Genomic DNA, 27146 nt, shown 5'->3' on the forward strand with positions numbered 1-27146 from the left:
GCCTTCATTTATGTCATATTTGATTCTGAAATTGGTGTGTGTGTGTGATTCCTTTTTCACATTTATGTGTAATTGGTCTTTGTTGTTTGTGTTTCTCTGTATCAGAGGGCTGAGTGGTCCATTGCCCGCTACTCCCAGTGGCTTGATGATCATCCATCTGAAAAAGACAGGCTTGCTCTCATACGGTAAAAATCATGCTTCTTTCTTCTCTACATTTATGATAACGGAGCAGTAACTTACCTGCCCACCAGGACTGGTCTTGAAAAGTAAAAAAATGTGCTATAGGAGATGTATCATAAATACCATTACCCTCTCTGCACTCATGGGATGAGTTGCAAAATGGGAGAATATATAAACTGAACACTTCCCTCTGCCCCCCATACCCAAACCCTCTAGTGCCTTTGCAAGGAGCACATAATCCTCTTGCAAAAGAAGGAAACCATGCACAATGATGGTTTAAATTAATACTGTGTTTTATCAAAACTGCCTCTCTCAACTGTTGGAAAATCAAGGCTGCAGCCATCCTGTCTTCTGTATCAGGGAAGAGAAGCTCTGGAAGCTTAAGCAATGGAAATGTAGGTAGGAATTTAAAAATGGAAGACCCTTGTTACACCCCTGTAATGTTATTCTTCAGGAAATCAGCCTGGGATCTTTAGGAAGTTATAATAATGTCAAATTTTTAAAATCTTCCTAGGGTAGATGTCTTTATAGCTAAATAGTATTTTGCATCTTAAAATGTTAAGAAAAGTTATGAAGAGTCTTGTTTTTCAAAACAAGCAGATTTTTAAAGTATGTTAGAGAGAACAGATGTGTTGTATGAACATGACAGAGCCAGCCTGAGGATCCTCAGGATTCCAGGATCATTTGACTCCTAACGCCCTAACTCTTCCAGCCAACTTCTCGGTGTCCTGTCCTGACCTCGGTGTCACACACTCCAGTGGCACGGGAAGGGTTGTCACACATAGCTGCACCACGCTCGATCTGGCCTGGGAGCCAACTCTGTCCTTGAACTTACATGTGTGGATGTTGCCAACTTTTGCTGAAATCATAAAAGCTGACTTTTAAGTTCCAGCCAGCAGTGGTTGTGCTTGAGAAAATCGACCATTGTCTGTCCACACTTTTAAAGCAGCCAAGAGGAGTCTGCTATAAATATTTACAGTTCTTGAAGCCGATGGCACCATACAGGCCAGTGTAGTGCTTGGGCCGATTAAGGAAATACTAGTTGATCACCAGTAGATGTTAGTAGGATTTATTTCGAAAATACTAAAATGCAAACTGTGTCTCTTCATATGTGTATTAAAAGAGTACCTTTTGAAAAGCATACATGTTGTTAGTCTAGTTTGGCTACAAAACTAGGTTATTTTGTATCTTAAGCCATGACACCTTGAATTACAGGGGAATGGATAACAGGTACAGGGCTGATACAGCTGTATGTGTAACTTAGTTATGAATATTTTGATTGTAATTTCTGTCCTGATAGTACTGGCAAAACTGACAATGTTGAATTTCAGATATGTTAGGGAAAGCCAAGAATGCAAATCATTTGAGAACTGATGGGATTTTGTTCTCTTCAATCCTTTTACACAAATTTGAAAATGCCATCCTTAAACTACAACACATTTTTGTCTTTGCTTGCAACTAAATTTCATCCAGACTGATTCAGTTAATGGGCTTGCTTGTGGTCATGTTCAGACATTGATAAATTGCTCTGACCATGGAGGTATTAAGGGACAAGCCTTGGGACAAGGCTTTTAGGCAGAGAGAGTGTTATCCATTAGACCAAGTAGCATAGCTGGAATACTTAAGCTTTTCATTTCAATCCTTTCATTGAATCCTTTATTCATTTTGCATGAGATACACTATTGAAATATTTTAACTTTGTAATCTCAAGAATGTGCTGCTGCAAGATTATCACTTGGCAAGGTTATCACTTGAGCATTTTACAGTAAGACTGTGGTCCTTTTGCTTTGCACTGTGGAGCGCTTGGACATTGCTCAGACATTCGTCCTCCCAGGGCATGGAGGGGGCAACTTTGGAGATCTGCCCTTCCCAAAGGCCTCTGTTGGCACTCCAGTGGCTTTTCCCTACTGTCGGTACGCCAGAGCAAGGCTGTTTGTCACTGCCCACACTTGGCTGCTTCTCCATCCATCCCCAGGCCCACTGCTTGCAGGCACCACTCATGCAGCTTTGCTGAGCCACATGAATTAACTACACTGGATTTGTCAAGCCGACTCTTCCCTCAGGTAGTTTGACTGGCAGCTCGTGTAGCACTGCATGTTTGGGAGCAAAGAGTGGAGGCTACCTGACCAACACTTGAATGCAGTGAGTGAAGGGGATGGTTCTCCTCTGCAGACACTGGTAACCTCTGTAGGGATTGCCATATGCATTCACCTTTTTACCATCTCCTCTCATGCCTGTTAGTCATTTCTAAATAGGCTGATTATCCATACATAAGGCAGGCAAGCAAACGTCAGTCACTAGTATGAACATATTTCACTCATATTTTCTTTAATACTCTATTACTAGAGCCTGCTCTTCATGAGTCTCATATGAACCTAAGTTGAACTACAGGCATCTTGCTCATTTGTCTGGAGTCTTTTAGCAGTCACCCTCTTCAAGCTTTTTCCACCTGTAGTTGTTCAGCTGTGCTAATTGAACCTTGGATGTTTTGAGCCTTCAGATCCCTGCACTGACCTACATGAAGAAATTATCTTTACGTTTGCTGCAACCTTGCAAATGGTAATTTTCTGCAACTTCCCTTTGTAACAACTGTGCAATTACTTTAGGGACCTGCTGCTTAGATATTAATTTACTTGTGTCATCAGAATCCTTACAGCTTCATATTAACACTAATTGCAGTGCTTCTTCCGCTCTGTAGATCTGAAATGCTTCATATGCAACGTGGTGTTAATGTTATGAATTTGTAGCATTCTGAGCATTTTTGTGCATTTCTTTCTGTTTGTATTCAGCATGAAGGGTGGGATTTACCTGGCCAGAGGTATATTAGCTAGACTCCCTTTATAGCCAACAGAGAGAAACAGGCGCTGCTGGGGCTGATTCATCTCATTGTGAAGTAGGTACCTAAAATAGGTCAGTTGCATTGTGTCCTGAAAGCTCCATTTTCTCTGCTCAGTGAAGGGAGCGTGGGCTGGGACACAGGAGCTCTCTCAGGCAGACAGCTGCCCTGCAGGCATTTGAAGTTAGGTGAGATGACCCTGCTGCAGGCGTCCTCCCGGAGTGGGGATTGTGTTGAAAGGAGTGCTTCTTTAAGGAGCCAGGGCACTTTTTCTTCTTAAATTAAGTTTGAAAACTCAACTTTTCTTCTATAAAAGAAACCTTCCTGTTAGACATGGCAGGACTTGAGCCAGCCTGAAGGACTGTTCATCCACTCAAGGGCCAAATTCTTTGCCTTTACCATTCGAGTGTGGGTAAACGCCCCTTATTCAAGCGCACCGTTGCTGGAGCAGAGTTGAAAGTCAGGCCCGGTGAAGTGTTTGTTTTCATAACGAGCTGATATCCTGAGCCAGAGAGCAGCTTTGACCACTAACCTGCTGGGGGGCAGGGAGAAATGCCAACTTGGGGACCACCACAAAAGCCCCATCTGTGCATTAGGTTCAGTCTCGCTAGGCGCAGCAGTGTGACAGCTTTGCCGCAAGCAGCAGAGCCGTGCTGGGTCACTGCTCCGCTCGGCTTAAACCAAGCAAGCGGCAGCCACGCAGCGTGGCTAGAGGGCTGCCGCGTGCTGGCTGTGATGCCCGCGCCTCTGAGCACTCCCCCGGCCAGCACCAGGCCATTCATAAAAACCCTCCGTGCCACTTATGCTTGTCTGTCAACGCACGGTTCCTTTGATCTCTTTATTATGCAATCTGGAATAAACCGGAGATGTCTGTTGCTAATCTGTTGTTCTACAGATGATGCTGTTGGAGATTTTACTGTTCGGTTTTACAGCAACTTTTATAGCACTTGATTAAATAGATCTAGTGTCAGACAAATGTGCTTTTACACAGCATATTTTCCATTTTCCTCTTTGCCCTGACGTTTGCAGACCAAACACAAAGCTTTTAACAAAGTACTAAAGAAAAGCCTTGGCCCTGCTGTCCTCCAACTGCCCTGCTAATTGATTGCGACCTGACTGCACAGGGCGCTACCCCGCTACTGAACAGAAAGATGACCCCTGCCTCTTCTGAAGCCTACAATTTAAATCAGGCTCCATTTGAGCGAGTCAGAGCCCAGGAGGGTAGCGCTAGTATTCACAATTCCATATAAAATTAACTAATTAATTAGAGTAATTCTAAATGATACGTATTGATATCCCTTTAAGAACCACAGCCCAAATCATAGATACAAATCTTCATGGGTTGAAATAACATTTTAAAAAAGAACTATCTGGGTCTTATATAATCAGCTTGTCTGGATTTCCAAGAAAGCTCATGTTTTTGCTCAAGCAAGTGAAGTAATTTAATAAGTGCTTTAAAATCCTTTTCCTTATGTGGGAGGGCATCTTAAACTTAGGGGTTTTTTTTTTTCCTTACTTCTTATGGCATTTTTAATGAAGCATTAATATATGCAGAACATCCCACCAACCCACTTTCCATAGCTCTCTTTTACAAACAATATTTGTAATGTATACCATAGCTTGTCTTTTAAAATAGAAACAGATTGCTGAACAGGTTTTATGTCCTTTATTAGACTGGAAGATGCTGAATTTAGGGCATTATTTAGTCTAATCCCTTCAAGAGTATGTTTCGTATATTACATAAACAGGGTTTCTTCCATCTTCTTAAATATCGGTAATATAACTATAAATTATGTCTTTTTATATGACAACAGCTGTGATCTGTTCTGTGCTGGAGACTTGATGATGTTGCTTTCACCCAATGATGCTGTTTATTTTTCCATCACTACTTATACACTAGTGTTTTTACAGTGTCCTCTACAGGAGCAAGCCTACCCTTTTTTAATACAAGATTTTAATGGTAAACCAGTGCATCTGAATTGAATTCTGTACTGCCAGCATAGTTTACAGAAGCTCGTTTGAGCTAGGACTGGTAAAGTTTACAAAAATGTCATCATAAAATCTGCATTTCAAGTGTTAACATTGCTACTAAACTCATTTATCTCCCAAAATGAGGTACAGTCATGTAGGCATCTCGGCAACTTCAGTGAAGCCTGTTGTTACAAGCCTGAGCTGAAATCTGGCTGTGTGCAGCAGCAACCATCTTGCTTTGCTGTAAGCAGCTTCTTGCACTGTCCGTATTTCTGTATGTCACACTCCCGAAATCCCACCTTTAAGACCTGACAACTGTCTTCAGAAAAGCAACGTTCCCATCCCAAATGTACTTCTGAAATCACATCTACTTTATGACCATTGGTTACCTCTCCCAGCCCATTCCTCCCTCACACTCTGAAGCAACCTCACCATTATTCTCTGGACTCCAAACATTCATTCTCCCTGGATTCGTGATTTCTGCCGTTGTACTACCTGGACCTTTTGTTACCAGGGGTGCTGTTCCTAATGGGATGGACAGGCTTCCTGGCCTGTCACCATCGTGTCGTTACCATGGGCAGCAATGCAGGGAAGAGTTTCCTGAGCTGATCAGAGCTTGACCATGATGATGACTTGTTCTGAGGTCACCAGCTAGGGTACGGAGCTCTGCCTCTTGGCTTCCAGCCTTTGCCAGCTGCAGCAGCTTTTCATCCTCTCACTCTGTGCGAGGCCCCTCCAGCTGCTTTCTTACGCCTGCCCATGTGGGAGGCAGACTGCTGCCCTGCCTCAATGGGTACATGAAGCAGGTAGTTCTCTAGGTTGGTTCTGCTCTGGAGGTGCCCGTGTCCTCTGTTGGGTGGTAGATGTTTCTCTATGACTTGTTCATTCCCTTGGCACTGCAGTTCCCATCAGTCGTTTCTCCAGAATTACAGTGAAATCCCCACCCATGGGAGATGTGGCATTTGCAAAATAGCATTCACAAGTTGAAGGCTGACAAGTCAAGGGAGCCTGACATAAATGTTACATTTAGTGAGAAGTCGATGCTCACCATGCCTTTGTCATGGATTTGGCCATTAGCAAAACTCTTACTGTCTGAGAAGAACCAAACTTTCATTTTAGTGTTTCAGGTCAAGTTATTGATTATGAATTGTATTTTAACACTCAGCATTAGAGCGTTTAAATACTTTTCTTGGAGATGCAAACATGGGACATGGGAAAATAGTGAATGCATTTAGTCTTAGAGTATTGAGAAGGCTTTTATTTTCATTGTTTAATGCAGAGCTATACAAGGTCTGTTTCAGAAAAATGCCTGAGAATTCACCTTATAATATTGATGGAGCAGTAATTATTGGTTGCCTTTTGAGCAGAAAAGAGAGTTACTTAAGATGTTCCTGGGCTGGTCATATTGATGACGTTTGACTCTCTCTCGAACAACGCAAGCAAAGCCACAGTAAAAGAGCAAGCAAAGCGGAAGAGAGCTGACGAAGATCAACTTCTGTTGGCTGTTGGTCCCTGCTGGGAAGGAGAAGGGTCTGGGCGGTTCTGAGGCCACCAAACAATTCACCAAGTTCCTTTTAGGTGCTTTTTGATTTGTAAGAGGACAGCAGCTGTTACTGATGGAGTTGGTTTTGCCAGTTAAATCAGATTCTTTTGAGGCAGGAGAGAAAGAAAAAAGATAAAAGCTGCTGGAAGGTGTGACAGCAGGACTCTAATACTGGTGTTTGGCACTTAGCGTAGCCTAAATCTCATTCCCTCTTGTTTGATCTGATGGGAATAACAATCTGCCTAAGGATTATCAAGGGCTGACATTGAGTGCTTTTGGGTGCTGCTTTTAGGGTAAAGCTTCTCCCTTTCATCTGAAGGGATCTGGTTATCTCTGTCATCTTTTTCAAGGGCTTTTTCAAAGCAAGGAGATAAAGTCACAAAGGGATAGCAGTGTTACCATCTGGATAATGATGCCAACCCACAACTTCACCAAGAGGTGTCAGAGCTTTTAAAGTTAAACAGGTCAATACGTTTTTTTCTATTTTCAGCTTTTGATGACTTCTAAAAACTATTTGCACCCAACAAACTTTGGGAGTGTATAGAGGAAAAGACAGGGACACTGGTGAGTGGAAGGGGAGAGATTCAGCAAGATGAATGACAGTTACAGTAAGAAAACTGTCACAGGAGTTTCTCAACTGTCTTTTTAATACAAAGCACTTATTCTATTCTACCTTGTAAATGGTAGAATAGAGTAGAATAGAATAGAATATTTCATTTGGAAGGGACCTACAACGAGCATCTAGTCCAACTGCCTGATCACTTCAGGGCTGACCAAAAGCTAAAGCATGTTACTAAGGACATTGTCCAAATGCCTCAAACACTGACAGGCTTGGGGCATCGACCACCTCTCTAGGCAGCCTGTTCCAGTGTTTGACCACCCTCTCGGTAAAGAAACGCTTCCTAATGTCCAGCCTAAACCTCCCCTGGCGCAGCTTTGAACCATTCCCACGCGTCCTGTCACTGGATCCCAGGGAGAAGAGCTCAGCCCCTTCCTCTCCGCTTCCCCTTCTCAGGAAGCTGTAGAGAGCAACGAGGTCGCCCCTCAGCCTCCTTTTCTCCAGACTAAACAAGCCCATAGTCCTTAGCTGCTCCTCATAGGACATGCCTTCCAGCCCTTTCACCAGCTTTGTTGCCCTCCTCTGAACGCACTCAAAGACCTTCACATCCTTCTTAAATTGTGGGGCCCAGAACTGCACACAGTACTCAGCGTGAGGCCGCACCAGTGCTGAATACAGCAGGATAATCACCTCTTGTGACTGGTGTGTTACACTGTGTTTGATGCACCCCAGATGCGGTTTGCCCTCTGGGTTGCCAGGGCACATTGCTGACTCGTATTGAGTCTGCTGCCAACCAGCACCCCCAGATCCCTTTCTGCAGGGCTGCTCTCCAGCTGCTCCTCTCCCAGTTTATATTTGGGCCCAGCATTACTCTGTCCTAGGTGCAGAATCCGACATTTGGACTCATTAAGTTTCATCCATTGATCATAGTCCAATGGTCCAATCTGTCTAGATCCCTCTGCAAGGCATCTTGTCCCTCAAGAGAGTCAACAGCATCTCCCAGTGCGGTATCATCAGCAAACTTGCTAATGGTGCGTTCAACTCCTGCATCCAGATCATTGATAAATATATTGAACAGGACTGGCCCTAGAATTGAACCCTGAGGAACACTGCTGGTCGCCAACCAGATGTAACCCCATTTACTACAACCCTTTGAGCCCTGCCCTTCAGCCAGTTCTTCACCCAGCGCACTGTGAACCCGCTGATCCCACAGTTGGACAACTTGTCCAAGAAGGATGCTGTGAGGGACAGTATGACAGGTAACTAACATCTAACATGTTTAACAATTACTGCTGACCAGAGCATTTGAGTGCTGACCTGAGTGGAAATGTGAGACACAGCTGACTCTTCTGAAGCATCTCCCCTCATCTTGATGGGATCCTTGAGCCTTCCCTGCCTGCATCTCCCACCTGCTGCTCAGTCTGCTTATGACATGCCCTGCCCCGAGAGGCCAGTTTACCTAAAAAGCACACTTACCTGCTGTCCCTTTCACCCAGTCTCTTTAAATCTTGGGATTTGAAACTTACCTGCGGATGTGCCTGATCTCTCTGCAGTCCGTCATGCTGATGGCCTTTGCTGGGAGCGAGGTGAGCTGCACCGGAAGCGCTTTGTTGGCTGCAGCAAGCAGTTTTTTAGTTGTTGCCTCTTTCGCTTCCCAGAGATGATTGGGAAGAGCAGGCTGCAGGTTTTCAGGGAACTGACCAGGTGCAAAAAGTCAGCTTTATTTTGGCTAGATATAATAAATATTCTTTCCCTGCCTTTCTGGCTGTCACAGGGGATAACTTTTCTCTTGCTGTTTGTTGATGTGCAAAAAATGCCAAGTGACTCTTCAGAGTGTGTTGGTAGCTGGTGTGGACCCCTCAGCAGTAACTCATTAGTAAGTTGTTATCAAAATTGAAGAGCTGTCAAGTGCAGCCCCGCCAACATGAGGGACTGTTTCTTTGCTCAGTCAGTTTATTCTTCTGAAACCTCTCAACTCTCTCCCATGATCCAGTCCATCCTCCTTTTGCATCACCTCAGTCTCAGACAATGTGCCCTGGGTTTCAGCAAAGAGGGAATCTGACGTCCAGCTGCCCCGCCTGGGGATGGCAGGAGCTGGGGTGGGTGGTGGGCATCGCCTCGTGCCTGTGCTGTTTCATTCCTGTCCTGTGCTCGGCACAGTTGCACGCTTCACTCTCCCTGTCAGACTCCATTAGCGACAGGCCAGGGAGTCTGACTGCAAGCATGTTTCTTTGTGTGTGCGCGTGTGGCCACCCAACTCATCCTGTGGCCACCCAACTCATCTTGTTGCACTCTGGCAGGGAGGCTTACAGGTCCGCACCTGGCTTTGATGGAGGTGAGAAGTGCTGGCAAGAGCAGATGCAGCCCCAGGACCAGCCCATGGGGTCAGGCTGTCATTGCTGTCACTGGCAGCGGAACCCAATGCTCAGACACTTCTCTCCAGCAAACCCAGTACAGGCTCTTGGCCTCAGGAGCGTCTCCCACTTGTTAATAAATGAACTTTGCTGAGATTCCCAGCAGTGCTGCCATGGGTGGGTTTTAGTTTTCACTTAGGAAGTTCAGAGCCTTTGCTGGTTTAGCAACAAAGTGTAATTACTGGCAGGCAACAAAGTGTATTACGACCCCACTTCTTCCTACCATCTCCTATTCTGGTTTGCCAGGTTTGCTAGACTTGGCAGTAGCTTCCCAGTGCTGCAGCATCCCACAGGGGTCTGGGCCTCTCCTCTCTCGTCATCTTACTCCAGGAGGAGACTGTATGTGTGCATGAAACACAGGCTGAGTCTCGCTCTTGAGTGTTTCTGCTTTCATTAGGCCTTACCTAATTAAATGCCTACTCACTTCTCGTCACCTCCAGTTGCCAGCAGGCACGCATGGGTTGGCAGTGCTGCTGTAGGTCCCCTGAACTCTGTGCGGGAACGCAGTATTTCACTGCACGCTCAGCTGTTGGAAGTAGCAGCGAACATAAACACAGATATGCCTGCCTTGGCCCAGCCCACCATCTTACAGCAGTTGCTGTGTATTTATATGCATGACACTGCTACCATCTCCCTCAACCCCACGGCCCCCTTCGCCTCCCCAGATGCGCACGACAAGCACCCACCTTCCCCCAGTGGGACCGGGAATGTTCCTGCCACATTAACAAAACCCAGCAGACCCCCTCCCTGGCAGAGCAGCCGTGCTGATCTGTCCCACGCTTCCATAAAGGAAGGAAGGAGACAAAACCCCAGGACTGCTTCCCCACTCAGTGACCCAGCGTGACGATTTCAGCTTCGCTGCCCTGCGGGATGGTGCCTGGGTACAGCCGGGAAGGGCTGTGATGACAGTCTGTATTAGCGCTGCAGCTGGCACCAACCAGAAGAGGAACAGCCGCGTACGGGGAGGTGTCTTAGTCCCCACTTGAAATGGAGGCTGTTGTTTGTGCATGTATTTTCCCAAATGTCACAATTTTGCTGTAAATAGCGCCAATGGAACATAATATAAACAAATGACTTCAGAAGGAAATCCCACAATCATTGCATCTATTCCATGAAGAAATAGAAGAGAAAACGGAGAGGAAAAATCAATTAAATTAGAAGCCGTATTTAAGTATGGCAAAACAAACTTGGCCTAATGAACTATCAAAAATCTGAACAGGTCAGCATTTACAAAGTCTTTGTTTTACAGATATGCTGTCATTCAACAATACTTCACTAGAATCGTTGGATGACAGGTGACCCTGTGTTGTAAAGCAAGTTAAATTACGTACAGACAAGTATGTAATCACAGTTGTCCCTTTCAGCTTTGAAATGTCTGTGTAAATCACACAAGACTACTTGTATGTGTGACATCCTATGACAATGTATAAGAAGAACACAGCAAAGACGTACAAATGCAGAGACACGTTGTCTGTGGCTTAGCGCAGCATTTCCCGAAGGACAGCAGCAGTTCAAAAGACTTAGCCAGGAAATCACCTAAAGGCATCTCCCTCGTTCACCAGTGTCCCAGTTTTCATTCTCTAAGTTGTACTCCTGGCATCTGCAGCAGCTGGAGTCTATTCATTTCTAAAGGTTACCAGTACAGCGATGTGCCCGAGTCTGTGCGTCAGAGCTGTCATTTCAAGCCATCTGCAACATGCTGCTGCTTATTTAAATGTTAACTTGTTCTCTCCTCAAAACATGCAAGAAAGGAGAGAAAGATCATGAAACAATTATGTAAGGCTTTGTAAGGCCTTTCTTGCCCACCTCCTTCCAGAGACATGCAAGATCATCTGAGGAAAAATCTGTAGTAGGGAATAAGTCGATTAATTTCAGTTGCAGATGCTGAACTTACAGTACTTGTATGCTATTTAATTGCTTTAGCTACTTTTCTTTTTTTTTTTAGCGGTGCACTGGAAGCTTATGTTCAATCAGTAAGAACGAGAGAGGGAAAGGAGTTTGCACCAGTCTATCCTATCATGGTTCAGCTGCTGCAGAAAGCGATGTCGACCCTTCAGTGAACGTATTTGGGCAACTCCCTCAAAACAGGGAACGGACAGTAACACAGTCATGGGTCTCTGGTGCCACATATATACTTACAGTTCATGTAAATTATTACCAAATACATAAGCTTTACAATGAAATGTGTTTACCTACTTCACCTATGAAACTTCTGTCTTCTTGCTTTACATTTGCCATTATAGGAACTTATTTATACATAAATATTGTAAGGAAATCGTACAAATTTTATGTGCTGTAAATCTACATCTAATAAAAATGAATCATCCTTTAGCATTCCTTTTGAATTTAGAAAGGTATAAAACTAGAACATACTCAAATATTACAGTATAATTGCTCAGTATCTCAAATAAGGAAGTATAAACAAGTTGGATACATTTTAGCCTTATTCAGAAAATCATCCTTTTGAAATGCTAGAATCATCAGTTTCCATCTAAAAATCACTAACACAAGAAAAAATATTTATAAATAACATAAATGATTCTCTATTGCACTGCTATTCACTTTGAAATAATTTATAATGATTTCAACTCTTTTTGCTTAAACTGTAATAAAGAACATTGACTATCCAATCCTGAATTCGGTATGTGAAATTCTTCAGCAGCTTCCTAACTAGAAAACATCAAAATATACTTCAGATAGGTTCATGTAAAGACTTCCATGCAGAATGTGCTCATCTCTGCAGGGCTGACTTAATGAATAGTCGTCTTCATCTTACAAAATACGCAACACCAAATTTTAATGAATTTATTTGAAATAATATACAAGAATATAGTGTGCAAAAATCTTAGGGGCAACATCATGTAGACATGTGTCATAAACTGAAATTTACAGTTGTGATTCTTAAAAAAAAAAAAAAAAGAAACACACAGCTGTTTAGTACATGAAAAGCCATGATTGTAAAAGTTCACAGCAGAAGCAATTGCAATCCTAACGCAGCTGCTCTAATTTTTTAGACAGTTGGAGGAAAAAAAGTAAAGTGCAAGTGTTGCACGTATAGTTAAGTGCAAAGTTTGCCCCCACCATAAAGATGTCTTATGGCAAAATAAAATATTGTAGAATATGTGGCAAAGACAAAACACAGAGTTAAAACTATGATGGTGACAATATCAACAGCACCATTTTTCTTGAGATAACGCTATTCTTTCGTTTCATCCTGGCCTGGGCCGTTGTTTCCACTGGAAGTAACAGCTCTCACTACTGCCAGCTGGTGCAAAAACATCTCACTTGTGGATAAAAATTCTATACGTGGCAACCCAAAAAGCAGCTCCTGTGCTACATTACACTACGCTCTCCATTTACCACATGTTCCGGTAACTTGTTGGCATCTGGGCAGGCTGGGAAGCTAGAGGCTGATAATACATTTTGCCATTTCAGAAAATCCCAGGTCCCAGAATCTTAATTAATAATATGGTTGTGCAATACATACTAATCAGCAATAAGAATCAATGTATATAAACAGCTGTTACATATTTTAAAATTCCCCTTTTTGTACATTTTCTTTTAAAAATAAACATTTATACACATCTCCTTCGCCTCTTTCTAAAGTACTTTAGCACCACAGGATATCCATTTTCAAGCCTATATTACCTGATACATATATGAAGTTTGGAAGAAAAATAAGGCAATTTGGTTTAAAATGTTGATAGTTTTAGCTTACTTAATGTTCTATTGTAAAAAGCAAATCTGCACTCCTATTAGCTCATTTCCGACTTGATGGTGCCAGTATTTTATGGTCACACGAAGTCACAACAAATAGTAAGACCTTGGTCTTGCATCTTCTTGCCATCAAGCAACAGCCATTTTGTAAATACAGAGTTAACAGGAAAATTCTGGCTTAATGCTGTTGTGAGCCCTGAGAAAAGAGAAGAGAAAACCAGGTTAGCAGTTACCAAGCAAAGGGGAAGTAGACATTATCTTACATCTAGCAAACACTTGTTTTGAAAGCCACAAGTACTTGTATTCATCGGTCAGTTATTCAGAAGACAACAAAAGGCCAAAACAGATGATTTTATCCCCTGATCATCAAAAGACCATCAAGACTACTTTGTCACAGCCTGGAGTCCACCACCATTTCTTGATAAGGTAACTAAGCTGCGAACAAAATTCTTAGTTCACTGAAATAAAACAATTTCCTGCTGCAACACTGAGGTAACAGGTTCTACAGATACTGCTACCTTGGCCTGAAGACCCTAAGGACAAGGAAAATCCTACTACAAGGTAGGGTAAGAAAGCCATCCTTCTTAGTAAGGCCCACGCATCACTATTCCTCCCAGTTACACACAAACACCCCCACTGAGTTCCTTGAAGCTCAGAGGTGCGCATGTGAACTTCATCTCACCTCCAATGCCCAAGACTGCAGTAGTGTAAAAGCAGAATAAATAAATAGTATTATTTTAACCAAACCCACGAGGAAACCCAACAGAAGCTGTCACTGTTGATTAAAATAGAATATAATGAACAGAAAAAGAGCTTGTTCCTAGCAGCTGGGATTTGGCGAAACCTGCAACAAGGGACTGAAAACTCGGCACCAGGTATGTACAGCAACAAGCAGCAACATAGCGTTGGAGCCTTTCTTGCTCAGTCTTAAGGCAACACTTGCATATGCTCTTGAGACAATAGCCTCATTTACACATGAAAGGAAAGGGGGTAATTTGAGGATGAAATCTTTCTTAAACCTATGAAGTCCACACCACATTTGATGCTCCTACCCAGGCATAAAATGGCTGATGAAAGGACCTGGCATTCTGTGCACCTCAGTGGATCTTTCCTTCCAACCCGCTCTTCTAGCTGAACATGCAGGTTGGCAGAATCTCCTTTTTTTGATGTTCTCTTTATATGAGCAGCGTATTAGCTTTAAAGCCCTTCTCTTACCCAATACATCCACCACCTACTAATACATTGCTGCAGACTCTTAAATTGATAAGCCTTCTACAAAGTGGGTAACAATTTATTTCCCTAAGAAGATGTGTTATCTATTGTATTTATTTTACAATTAAAACAGAGTAATAAATGAAAGGGATTAATGGAAAAAAATTAATTTGCTCCCTCAGTAACTTCATATATGCTGATATAAATTACGAGTAAAAAAGACAGAAAATGGTGAAAAAAAAGCTTTTACTGAAGAAAAAGGAGACTGACTGAATCATAACAGAGAAGGGTTTTGTGAAAGTTTAAGTGTTTTTGAGGGGAATGGACAGATGTAATTTAGGTGCAACCTTATAAACTCAGTTACTTGAAACAAAAGGTCATGTGCCCTTCCTCCGTATTTCACAAGCACACTCACTTTCAGTCCAACAGAATTCATGTAACTCTCATAAAATACTCAGAGACAGACCCTCTCCTGATCCGTCTCCTGCCAACTGTCCAAAAGCAGGTTACACAACACAGGGGAGTAAAATGAAGCTTTGGGCTACCAAGAAAGAAGTAGCAGCAGAGTTTATCCTGAACAAAAACCACTGTAGCTACCGTATGAACACATTCCACTGCATAATGAAAACTGCTTCACAAACATACAGAATTTGTTCGTTTTCGTTTCCAACAGTCAGGATTTAAACGTTTCTGTTCTTCCGCCAAGGCCTTGGCTTCTAGTGTGTACATTCGTCTTTCTTCATTTTTCATTTTCTTCCACCTGTCACCAAGTATCACACTTATGGCTCTGCAAGATAAGTGTTTAGAGTATGGTCAGGACAGGGTGTTAAGAACTCATTTTTTTCTTTTTTATCTCAGCACTTTAAAGAAAACAAAAGTTAAACATCATCTTTAGAAGAAACAGCAGAAATCAACCGTATCTTTAAAAAATTTTTTTTTAAACAATCATGTTTCTGATGATCTTCTCATACTTCTTTTAACAGTTAAACAGCTGAGACTTCTATGTTAGCTGAGCATGGGTCAATGCACATTCTAACATTTCAAAGGGTGTACATTTGAATACACAACAACTCACATAAACCAGCAAAATAGGGATGTTAAAAAAACCACCACCAAATGGTAACTCACATTTGATTTGCTCCACTTTCGTACTAGAAAATCATATAATAGATTTGCTGAAAATATGTTCTCTAATAATTAGGGCAATGATCTGAATATGACCTCAGCCAAACAAGTATTTGATTAACTGCAAACCCCCAAGTCTATTTAATAGATGTGTGTAGCTTCCTCCACCTTTAATCCACACTGGGCATAACATACTGGTAAGTTCCCGTTCTATGCAAAAGGAACCGTTTGTTCTAACACACCTATCATCATTTCCAGAAGCTGAATGAGTTGCTTTCCTACTCCTTATAAACTTGCTGTCTTTTGGACAATGTTTCCCCATATCATTGTGCCATACTGCTTAACGGCACTCCCAAACATCGGCGCGATACTCCATTAGAGCTTTAACTCCATCCTTTAGCTGAATGAAAATCTCTGAACAACAGCTCTTTTATCAATGACAATTACTGATCTACTGAGTAGGTATGCTTTGGCTTCAAAGTACAGTGATGAAAGTTCTATGACCAGCTTTAAGAAAAAGGTATATACAACTAAGTACTTTGCTTTATCGTATTAAAAAGTTCCTTGCTGGCAGCAAAGCTATTCATAGACTTTCTAATAGAATCAAGAAGAGCAGAGTGTCATCAACCATTTCCTTCGCATTTCACATACAGCAATTCTGAAGGCTTTTCTGCACCATACCAAGAAAATGGATTTTAATCCTGCAAGACTGTGTAGTACCATTCAGGCTTCCACGAGCTGCCGAGTGCTCAGAGAGCACGGCAAGAACTCCACTGGGGCTGCCATTAACGCCTGTGCTGTCACATGCTCTGGTGACTCCTTAGAGCAAACTCCTCAAGTTGCAACCAGATCCCATCAACATCAAATCCTTTTGCACAGCCTGTCTCTTTGGCAATGGAATTTCTGGTTTTCTATCCAAATTAAGAACAGTATCTTTGGTCTGTCAGCAGAATTAAACATACTCCAGTTTAGTTAGCAGATTTTTCAAGTTTTGGCAGTGTCCAGAGGCAAATCAACAGCACCAGAAATCTGTCTGGTTTTGGTCACCAGTTTGTACTGGGTGACTCATATCCCCAGGAAAGAACTCGGTGGCCCACAGAGAGCAGGTTTTCTGAGAAAGCCACTGCATTTCCAACTAAAAATGCACTATGAAATTTTTGTATTTCAAATGCAAAAAATATGTATGTATTTTATACCTCCAGAGAAAAAACTGCACTGAGGCACTGAAAGAGTACAGATCTGTAGGTTTCAAAAAGCCTGAAAAATCTAATGCAGAGACAAAAGCTCCACTTCTCCAAGGAAACAGTTCTATGAGCGAACCACTGAGACTGAAAACACGTGTACAGAGAAGTTCCCTGACATAACAGAGACCAAATTCTCCTGACCAGAAACAAGTAAGAAAAAACTGACCCTACCGCATCACTGCCTTAGGCGCCCTTCACCTCATCAGAACTTTGCAGTGCTCTGTACACTGCCTTTGTCCTCTTAAAATGCCGGTTAAGGTACCTGACACCATTTTAGCAATAGACTAACGTGCAGGATGCAAGCCCTTATACTGCAGTTAATTCGAAAGAAATTGTCAAACAGTAGTTGAGAATGCCTCAATTTTACTCAGTAATCATGTTCAGCACGAGTAAATGCTATTAGTAGTTTAGGTGATTTTCTTCATCTTTAGAACGTACACTATTCACATTATTCAAGTATTTCTGAACGCACAATCAAGTCCAACTACGGTTACAATGAGCATATCTAGAAAAGAAACAAGTGCTACCTGAGCACCAGTTTCTCAAGTACGGTCTTAACAGTCCACAGTATATTTAAGTATCATGTGAATGCTGACTTGTGTTTTCAATGTTTACAGCTCGCTATCTTGGTGACGTGGCTTGAGCTACTTTGTCCCAGAATAGAACAGACCATTTAACTTGGAATACCTCAAGTTCTGTCCTTTCTTACATGCGTAAGAAAAATAAAGTAACTGTAGCAAACATAAGAAATCCAATGTACAGAAATGGGTAGTACATGTAACCAACTCTAAAATCTACCTGGTAATCTGAAAATGACACATACTTACATTTAAAAAACATGAGAGTTGCCTCTGAACAGCTAAATTAATAAATGCCCCAGCAACACTTAAGCAACAGTAGCTGAATGCCTATAAAATCAATTATCACTAACTCTTATGATTTATTCTGTACTATATTTTATGGGTGCCAAGAAACTGCAACCAAATGCACTGCCTTCCAAATGGGACAGTGAGCAGTGCACTCTGACACTTACTTGTAATATTGTCATCACCTTCCTTCAAGGTAAACCTGCTCACTGAAATATTCAACTTATTTTCACATCCAGTTCACTGCATCCATTTGAAACCAGCATTTTAAATTAAATATATAACCATCATAAACTCTCCTAGCTGGAATTCTGTTCCATTTCTCATTGATAGTTGCAATGAATTTGAAGGCAGCAGATCTGTTTCACTGAAATTACTATAAACACTGCAAAACATCATTGCCAGGACACACAAGACTGGCTGGGATTTAAGGAGATGGGTTATTTTTATGGTAGGATTTTATTTCTCAACACCAGTTACAGCCTCCTTACTAGAACATTATACAATAGCCAAAACCTTCTCAAAGCCCTGTCACCTTTAGTTTTTACCAGATTTAGTACTAGAATTTTTATGTGTCAATGCAATTTTTACAGTAACAGTTTTCATAATGTTATATACGTAAAAAATCTGATTATAAGATCACTGTATGTTCATGTGTTTTAGTTTATATTTACATATGCACAATCAGCACAAAATATTAAGATTATTTAAAACATATATAATGGACATCTTTATAAAAAAAATGTTTAGACATGAATGTGCATATAGATAAAAACAAAAGAACAAACCGACAAAAAACCCTCCCCCAAACACACGGTCATATGACTCTTCCTACAAGTTTCAGCAGATTGCTGAATGCCTTTAGCAATGTACTGTTTGGATTAAGACCTTTCAGATATCCTAACAATCAGTACTCCATTATTCAATATGATATACAGACTGAGAATAAATGATAGTAACTTCACTGAACAATTTGCAATATTATGTCAAAACTTAATTAGAAGAACCAGAAATTCCTTTTTTTCCATTACAACACACGAGCAGAGAGCCTGGTACTTTTTTCCCATGAACATTTCTCATCAGTGTAAACAAAGATTGTTGTGTATTTGTGACTCTGCCGGTGCACATATACACATATGTCAGCTGCTTTACCCAAATGCTTTCTCAGAAGGTACGTTTGCCAAAAATGGCTTGTGTCAAATTTACTGAGTACTGTAAATATTTAAAGTCTGCCCATAAATAAAGCTTTGTGTCAACATCTTTCAAAACTTGTTCTTAAAACATATAAACACATTTTATTTCAAATGCAAAATTTAGTCTGCTTATATTTAAAGGTGGGACGCAGATATTCTGCTAGCTCACCAGTAATAACAAAACTACAATTTTATGCCATTACCTGTTGTCTTTCCCTGGATACATCTGAGTATATTCCACTCTGTATTTTTTGGCAAAAAGCATGAAGGCATTCATTGGTCTTTTGCACTTGTTTGGAGAAGTGGCGCTCACAGTACTTGCAGTCCCTGAGCTGTGGCTTTTGCCAGCTTTGCTGTACAAAGAATTGGAGGAAAGGTCTGATGATGCAGTAGACGCACAGTTTTTACTACTGCATTCTGATCTCTCAGCATCTTGATTGTTTGATCCTCCACAAGACAGAGAAGCGCGTCGCTGGCGAGCCATGCTGCTTAGCACATAAACTGCAGAGGAATCCATTGGTGTAAAATCGTAACTACAAGAAAAAGACGTATCATAAAACGATCAAGTAATTTTCATGTAAAATCCCTAAATAGCTCTTCACTTTTCATCTGTACTACATTTTTAGTATTCTGGTCTCTTTTCTGTGACATAATGATTTGTGCTTGATGCAGATGTCAGTGTGGAAAAAAAAATCCCAAAACTTTGGCAGATGAAAATTAGTAGTTTTTTCAATGTGATGGCGGACTGCAACTTTGCAAGATCTGCTGTGTACTATCTACTCCCCAGCTCTGTATCAATTAATTATACACTGCCTTCAAATTTCACCCTCTTTTGAAATAAGCTTCTTTCTCTCTGCTTCTGTCCTTACTATAAATCAAATCTGGTCAGTGAATGATAGATACTGAAAAGGACAACTGATGTGAGAAGAATAAGCGTTGAGTTCACTTGCAAATATATATTAATTACAAATATGAAACCACTATATTAAAATAAATTATATTATATACACTATTGTATAAATAACTTCTCTAGGCAGTTAAATACGTATTATTTTAGAGACAAACCTTCCACTGAGATTAAAAAATTGTTTAAAGACCCACGATGTTGCATACTATTTGATTCAACACTGACAAATGTCTGCCCTCTAGTGACAAAAATGTGAGATTCCTTGGTATGTCAAGGTATTTCAACAGCTTAAATGAGTTGTTTCCATACAATTTAGATCTCCAAATACTATAAACCGTTGTAATTTTTTGTTGACCAACAACTACAATTAACCTCTAACCACTACAGAAGTTTAATTCCACAGACTATTTGTTATCATCTCTAGGTGTGTGCAGATCAGCCTGGAAACCACAGGCTATACTGTCTTTAGCATGCTATATGGGGAAAACACACTTGTAAAGGTGCTATCCATCATAAATCTAAAACACCATAAAATAAACAGAAAATATACATAACTCTAAGGCTCTGCTCACCCACTGCTCAATGTGGCTATAGTTGCATAATTTACGGCAAAAACAAGGGCTTTAAAGAGCTTTTTTCCGAACACAAGTGGAACTACTAGCAAGGAAAGGCTGCAAGTGATCGCCCAGCCCCCATCTGCAAAGGCAGCTCCTTTCTGTGAGACGGAACCAAAAGCAAGGGTGCAGCCTGAAGGGTTGCCTCCAAAATCCCTTAGAAAAGTAAAAAGCGCAAAAAAAAAAAAAAAAAAAAAAAGTAAAAAAGAAGGGATAATGCTGACAACCTTGCAGGCAAGTTCACAAAATAATGAGAAAGGACCTCTCTGTTCTACAAACAGTCCAGCACCCTTCCTATTCCTAATCTCCTTCCCATAACACAGCAACAGCATTTCGTTTTTTAATTCTTCTGTCCTGTTAACCACAGCTGCTGATGCACGCTCCTTTCTCAGTGACTTACTCCCTTCTGCCCAGAAAGAGAGACAAGGAATTTGAAGCGTCCAGGCAGTATTCAGCTGGGCTGCAGGATGAATAAGGAGCCACAAGTCCAATTTCTTCAGTGAGATGTAAATGTAATGATTCTAACAGCTCTCTACATATGCAGTTAAGAATAGGAGTTAGTAAGAAGAAAAAAACCCAGACAGCAAATGAGTGAAGACAAGCTATTTGAACTCAGTCTCTATGCCAGACTGAAATCATACAAGAGCTCCTAGGGCTTGAACTGCAAGCAGTATTTTAAATTCATTTTTTCTATTGTAAAAAAACAAAAAGCAACTGGACTAAAAACAGATGGTAAAAAGGAGCTAACATCACAGGAGAAGATAGATTCTACTAAACCTAGAAATCTCAAAATAGTATGGAAAAATCTTTTATGAGTAATACTATTTTCTTAGCATCTTAGAATAATTTATGTTGGACAGGACCTCTGAAGGTTATCTGGTTGAACTTCTTGCTCAAAGCAAGGCAAACCCCGAAGTTAATCAAACTTTGAAGTTCGGTAAGTTTGATATATTAGAAAAGAATCACAAAAAGCAGAATATACAAAAATAGTAAGAACTAATTATGAAAGTACTGTATTCTAAAGCCATAGCACATGCATTTATTCCTAAGAAAATACTCAGATAATTCAGATACATAGCTGCATATGAAGCACAAGTTAATAGCCAGCAGACATACTGTTGTGGGAAAACTATATTAGGTTTTTCAAACATAACCCACTTTACCTGAAGAATTTATACAGATAACATATATATTTGTACTGCTTTATCTAATCTGGTTTAAACTATGATAAAAAGGGGCTGAAAAGTTATTTCACTCCAAGGTATTACTTTGCAGTTTAGCAGAGCACATTACATAGCTTTCCTAGTATTCAGTCCTCATTTTTCCCTCTCATTTATCTTGTATTACCAAAAGTATTCTCTCTTTGCTCTACATAATGCTTCAAATTCTTGTCGACTTAAGGTGCCTACTCATTAAATACAAGAACCACTGAGGCCACTTTATCCAAAAATTACCTTTTAAATGTATCAAAAACACCTGAATCATCAAAGTTAATGGCATCAGGGTGTCCAGGAGGTAGACACAGATCTCCAAGATGCATTTCACAGCATGGAATGCCATGCTGTACCACAGTCAAGCTTGGATAAAAAGATGACCAACCTGAAGTGGTAAAGAGTTAAATTAGACACGGCCAGACAATCTCTCTAGTTCTTAACTGGAGCAATCCTGTATCTCTAAATGATATCATTTTATAAAAATGTTCTGATGTAGTTTCTTTCACCCAAAAGAAAAATCAGAAACACTTACTCAGGGAATTCTTACTGCGAATAGTTTATCTCAAGTAAAACCCCATTCTAGCAAAAAAGGTAATCAAAACCTGGAAACTTTTATCATCAGAAGTTCTATGTTTAGCGAGTGAGAAAAGCCTCCCTTATTTGCAGCATTCCTTTCTCCCCCCAATTTTTCTGCTTTCCTGAGCTCCATTTATACACTTGATCAAATCTTTCCTTAAGAGATATGCAGTATTTCTGTAGCTTTATAGCTTTACAGTTTTGTTTGTTCAAAATCTGGATTTCTTTACAAAGATAGTAAATTGATTCTACCACACCACTTTTATCAATTTCTTGAGCAACATGGGATGCCGATAAAATCTGCAAACACTTTCTATAAGTATTTTAATATACAACCAAGTATACTCATAGTATTGCATACCTTTACTTTTAACATAAAAAGGATGATCAAGTCTGCATTCTACTGTTAGCAAGCCATCTTCCACTGTGCCAGGATCAAAAGTCAGCTTCAGCACTGACTCACCAAAGGAAATGCTTTCTTCATGAGAAATCAACTTCAAACCATCAGAACCATAGCCCTGTAAACATACATACAGTTCAAAATTTTTCCCCCAAGAAAAGCATATACCTGTGTATACTATAGGTGTATATTCATCATTTTACGTAATATTAAAAAATACCAACATTCTAAGTGTCCTTACTAGAAATTAATCAGCGATATAACATTCAAAACATTCAGTTCAATTGCTTCATAGCAAGATAATCAAATAGTACAGTGATCAGATCTAGACAAGCTTAGTATAAACCTGTCTTCCAAAGACAGTAATTAAAGGCACAGGGATAACATAAGAAACTGAGTATTTGCTACAGGTATTGAAATGAATTTATTAGAACTAACAGCTACCTTGTAAGGACTCACTGGGAGACTTTCCTCTCTTCCACAGCTTTCAGATCTTGCAAAATCTTCAACATCCTGCCATTCTTTATTGCGTCCTTTATGAAAGCACAAACGAGAGCCTAATAGATTTTTTCAAGAAAAAAAACAGAAAACAACATTAGTGTTATGTAAAAAGTCTGTTACCAAAAAAAAAAAAAGAAAAAAAGACAAGACAAAACAAGTACTTATTCAACGATACGTGTTATTTTACCTTTTAGAAAACAATGCCAAACAGTTGAGGGCCAGGAATGGCACCATCCTAAATCATCATCATCTGAAAGTGATGACATGCAGAAAATGCCAGATTCTGATTCACTATTCGCCTATTAGAAAAAGCAAAATGGTGTTGATATTTTAGGGCTGGTCTTATATGTCTTTAGACACATTCTCTAATTTGCATCTAAGTCATCATTTTGCCCTAAATGCTAATAGGAATGTAACATGAAGACAAAGATTCAAGGAACGCAGTCAATGTGAATGGAGTATTTTCATCTCCTTTTCTTAAAATGGGCCATCCTGAAATTTTTGGGTTTCATTCTCTGAGATTCATTTCACACCTATGGATTATCTTACGATTAGGTACAAGCATTTTACAAGCTATCGTTCCTTGGTCATCCACAGAACCACTCAAAGCACACGTTACTCTGTTGTCAAATTACTGGAAAGCTGTAGGGCCAAGTAGGGTTCTAGACAAATCACTGGAAAAAACTCAATGCCTTTAACAGACAAGTTTCAGACACAAATTAATACACAGGAAAGTCAGAAGCAGGACTGACAGTTTTTGTGTGTCTAAGAGGAGATGGTTCCGTATTTCCTTTTCGAGACAGCAAACAAGTTAATAAAATTTTTTAAAGCCTGCTATAGAAGGAACTACAAGAGAAGCAGAGCTTTCTTAGGATGTGATCTCTTCACAAAAATGTGGACTCTACGATGTAGCACTACAAGCCCACTGTATTTGGTAAAAAGAAAAGTAACAGAAAATCTAGCTTAAACAGAAATGGTATTAGAACTAAATAGATGATTTTTTTAAACTAGTTTCTCTTTTGAAAAAGCGTAACCCATTACTCATGCATCTTTCTTTATTTTAGAAATGTTTCAGAACAACTCACCCTTTCATGTCTGACTGGTGTTTCATCCAAATCATTCTTGGAGAAGTTAGGATCATTCTTTGAGGATCCTGGTGGAGGACGTGCATAGGAATGTAAACTTTTGCTTGTAGCTATTATGTGAACAGGAGATGATCTACAATAGAAAAATGTATTTTAAAATACCTCAGATTAAGACAACACAAAACTTAGCTGCCATCACTCTAAAATGCTTTTATTTAACATCTATTTCTGTTTGCATGAGCTGAATACCAAATAAACTTCCCACACACCATGATTAAAGGGTACAAGCTCCGGCAAAGGGAGTATTTAGCATAACTCCCGCATGGCTTCTATATACCACCCAAATGACAGTACTACCTCCACATCAGCATCTCCTTCTCACAATGCTGAAGTTTTTACAAATGTCTTGAAGTGAATACCCCATTCTTAGAGTACATGCAGACACCTGCTCCGTCCTAACGATTAAATCCCAACTGCATTACTGTTAACAGTACAACATTTAATTTTCTTATTATAAACCTAAGACCAAAGCTGTACAATAAAAGGTGAAGCCCAGAAATTTCTAAGATCCCACATTGCTGCTCACAGCCTTATGGAATTTACAGATCACAAATCTGAAACAGTATCAATAAAAAAATATATTACATTAGACTTCCAATTAGCTCTTTTAAAAAAAACAAAAATCTAAATTCAGTGCACTAGTAAGTATTAAGACTTTTAACATACCAACTTCACCTTAATTTTTCATCTGCTGCTTCACATGAGGTAAATGCCCACAATTTCTGCGCCTTCTGTGGTTAGGCAATGTCCTTATACCATCCTACCTCATTCATGGCTGGCAATTAAGCAGCTTTTGCAACAGACTCTGAAGTGAGCCCTGTGCGATCTTCCGCAAAAGAATAAAGTTACTACATAGAAAGATCAAAAATAGGGCTCCATTTCCAAGTCAGAGGATGTGAAGAGTGAAAGAAGTGTTTCTGGAGACATAATATTATAACTCTTAGAGTTCAAAATTGAAATGAATGTCAGTACCTGTTATAAAAAGAGCACTGCATCAAAGGACTCTGAGGACTTGTGGCTATATTTGCTAATTCTGTCAACCAGTTCACTCCATTCTCACAAGAATAAGCACTTTCTGAATTGCTGTTTGAGGTATGTTGGTTCCATGAAGGCCTTGAACATTCCTGATGTGAAACATCGGCACCAAGCTGAAAAAGTGCAGGTGGGGTAGAATCCGTCTGCACAGCCTGTAGTTCAGGAAGATCATCTACGAACAAATGCACAAAATACCATAATTATACCCACTGATAAATTCTAGTTGACACCAAATCTTGCAAATAAAAATCAAAAAGGAACCACAATGAAGTAACTAATTTTATTTTTTCATATCATAATTACCAACATTTCACAAACCCTATTCATAATACTGACAAAATGGCCACAGAAATAATCGCATCTCTAGTCTATTCTTCACACATACAAGCAATTTAAGAAAAAACATCAAGTAACTAGATAAAAATGTAGTTCTGGTTTTAAAGTTTTTACCAGACTGGCTAGTTTACACTGACTTGTACTGCAGAATTATGCGAAAGCAGCAACATGCTTCACTAAAATATTAAAACATTCAACAAAAGGCAACTAAATTAATCTGTCCTAGCAGGTGCGATGCTAAAAATTATCAACATCAGAGGCTGTATAAGGTAAAAGTTTTCCATGTTTCCACCAGGGAACTGCAATTAAATAACTCAGAAGTCATGAAAGCTGGGTATACAGCCTAGTAGGAGTGAATTCCTATCAATAATCTACATGTTTCACGTTATATAGGATAGCACAAGAGAGCCCAGCATGTTAACAGAAGTCTGTGTTACATGCTCTCATGTAAGTATCATTATTCTTAATGACTCCACGACTTCAATTAAATGTGTTAATATTTCATTGATTGTATCAATACTTTCTAATGTACATGCTGTTTTTCTCCAATATGTAAGAACTGAAGTTAAATGTTCCTCTAGCCCAGAATCTCTATTTGCAGCTGATCTAAAGCAGCATAATTCCCCTTTAGGAGGAGCTCTTGAGCTTTCTGTTTGTTATCCTTGTGACAAAAAAACCCTCCCCTGGAGATCAGGAGCAGAAATTTGTAGCTCTAATTTCAATAACACATTTAAGTCAACAGGCCAGCGTGTCAGAACTGGAAATGGTTTAAAGGGAAAAGTGACTGCAAAATAAGACCTTCAGATGTCACAATTCACTGTCATATTCCCTGCCCTACCCAAGTTAAAAATCAGTAATCTCATTCACTCAGCTTCCAGTAACTTTAGTATAGGAAAACTACAACAAACTTCAGAATTTGGCTTCTTCTGAAAAAGTCATATTATTTACCAAGTTCCATGTGTTCATCACAGGATGCATATCCAGGAGAAGAGGGCAGGTTTTCATTACACTTCAGCAACTCCAGTGACTCATTCATCCCTGAAGTTCTCTTGTCCACTACCAGGAGGAGTTTCTGAACTGCATTAGGCATTTGATTTGTCTTCACTTCCCACACCATGTTAGGATGCTCCAAAGTATCTGACTTTAAAGAGACAGAGGTTAAAAATTTGTACACACATAAACTGTTTTAAATCGCATCTGACAGGCTACTTCGTTACCAGAACCCTAAATCCTCCATAATCTGGTGAGAATCACAGCATAATTTAGCTTGAAAGGGCCCTCTAAGATTATCTGGTACAATCCCTGCAGAAAGCAGAGTCAGCTCTGAAGTCAGATGAGGCTGCCTGGGCCCTGGCCACTTGAGTTTCTAGTATCTTGAAGGATGGAGATTCCCTGACTCTTCTCAGGAACCAGTGACCACTCTTGCTGTAAAGAAGCTGTTCCTTATGCACGGTTTGAACTTGCCTTGCTACAGCCTGTGCCCACTGCCTCCAAGAGTCTGGGGTCATCTCCTCAGCTACCACTTAAGCCAAGGTAAACAACATTCACTTGATACCCT

The 27146-nt window shown here is 40.2% G+C and overlaps 2 protein-coding genes across 2 annotated transcripts in view; one reads left to right on the forward strand and one right to left on the reverse strand.

Annotated features, from left to right (window-relative positions):
* The window catches only part of COG5 (component of oligomeric golgi complex 5), a gene marked incomplete at its 5' end in the record, with an annotated part of 68633 nt that extends 55529 nt beyond the window's left edge, over positions 1 to 13104 (forward strand). The window contains 2 exons of the mRNA XM_009572851.1: positions 106 to 185; positions 11449 to 13104. Coding sequence (XP_009571146.1) covers positions 106 to 185; positions 11449 to 11563 — 195 coding nt within the window. The remainder of the gene's footprint in view (positions 1 to 105; positions 186 to 11448) is intronic.
* HBP1 (HMG-box transcription factor 1) lies at positions 12660 to 26724 on the reverse strand. The gene is made up of 10 exons (XM_009572841.1): positions 26537 to 26724; positions 25190 to 25424; positions 24158 to 24290; positions 23260 to 23371; positions 23016 to 23128; positions 22533 to 22689; positions 21836 to 21980; positions 19064 to 19393; positions 15078 to 15219; positions 12660 to 13416 (listed from the first exon to the last, which is right to left on the reverse strand). The coding sequence occupies exons 1-10, from the start codon at positions 26703 to 26705 to the stop codon at positions 13399 to 13401; spliced, it is 1554 nt and encodes a 517-aa protein (XP_009571136.1). The 5' UTR covers positions 26706 to 26724; the 3' UTR covers positions 12660 to 13398.
* Positions 26725 to 27146: the final 422 nt, after the last annotated feature.

The sequence above is a fragment of the Fulmarus glacialis genome, unplaced genomic scaffold (genome assembly GCF_000690835.1).
Source record: "Fulmarus glacialis isolate BGI_N327 unplaced genomic scaffold, ASM69083v1 scaffold1820, whole genome shotgun sequence".
Taxonomy (NCBI): domain Eukaryota; kingdom Metazoa; phylum Chordata; class Aves; order Procellariiformes; family Procellariidae; genus Fulmarus; species Fulmarus glacialis.

Excerpts from the sequence above, each read along its gene's own strand:
- HBP1 (XM_009572841.1), bottom strand. The coding sequence starts at position 26,705 with ATGGTGTGGGAAGTGAAGACAAATCAAATGCCTAATGCAGTTCAGAAA. Across the intron at positions 23,129-23,259 it reads TTGGCATTGTTTTCTAAAAG|GCTCTCGTTTGTGCTTTCAT; the intron begins GTAAAATAACAC and ends AAAATCTATTAG. Across the intron at positions 22,690-23,015 it reads TCCCAGTGAGTCCTTACAAG|GGCTATGGTTCTGATGGTTT; the intron begins GTAGCTGTTAGT and ends GTATGTTTACAG.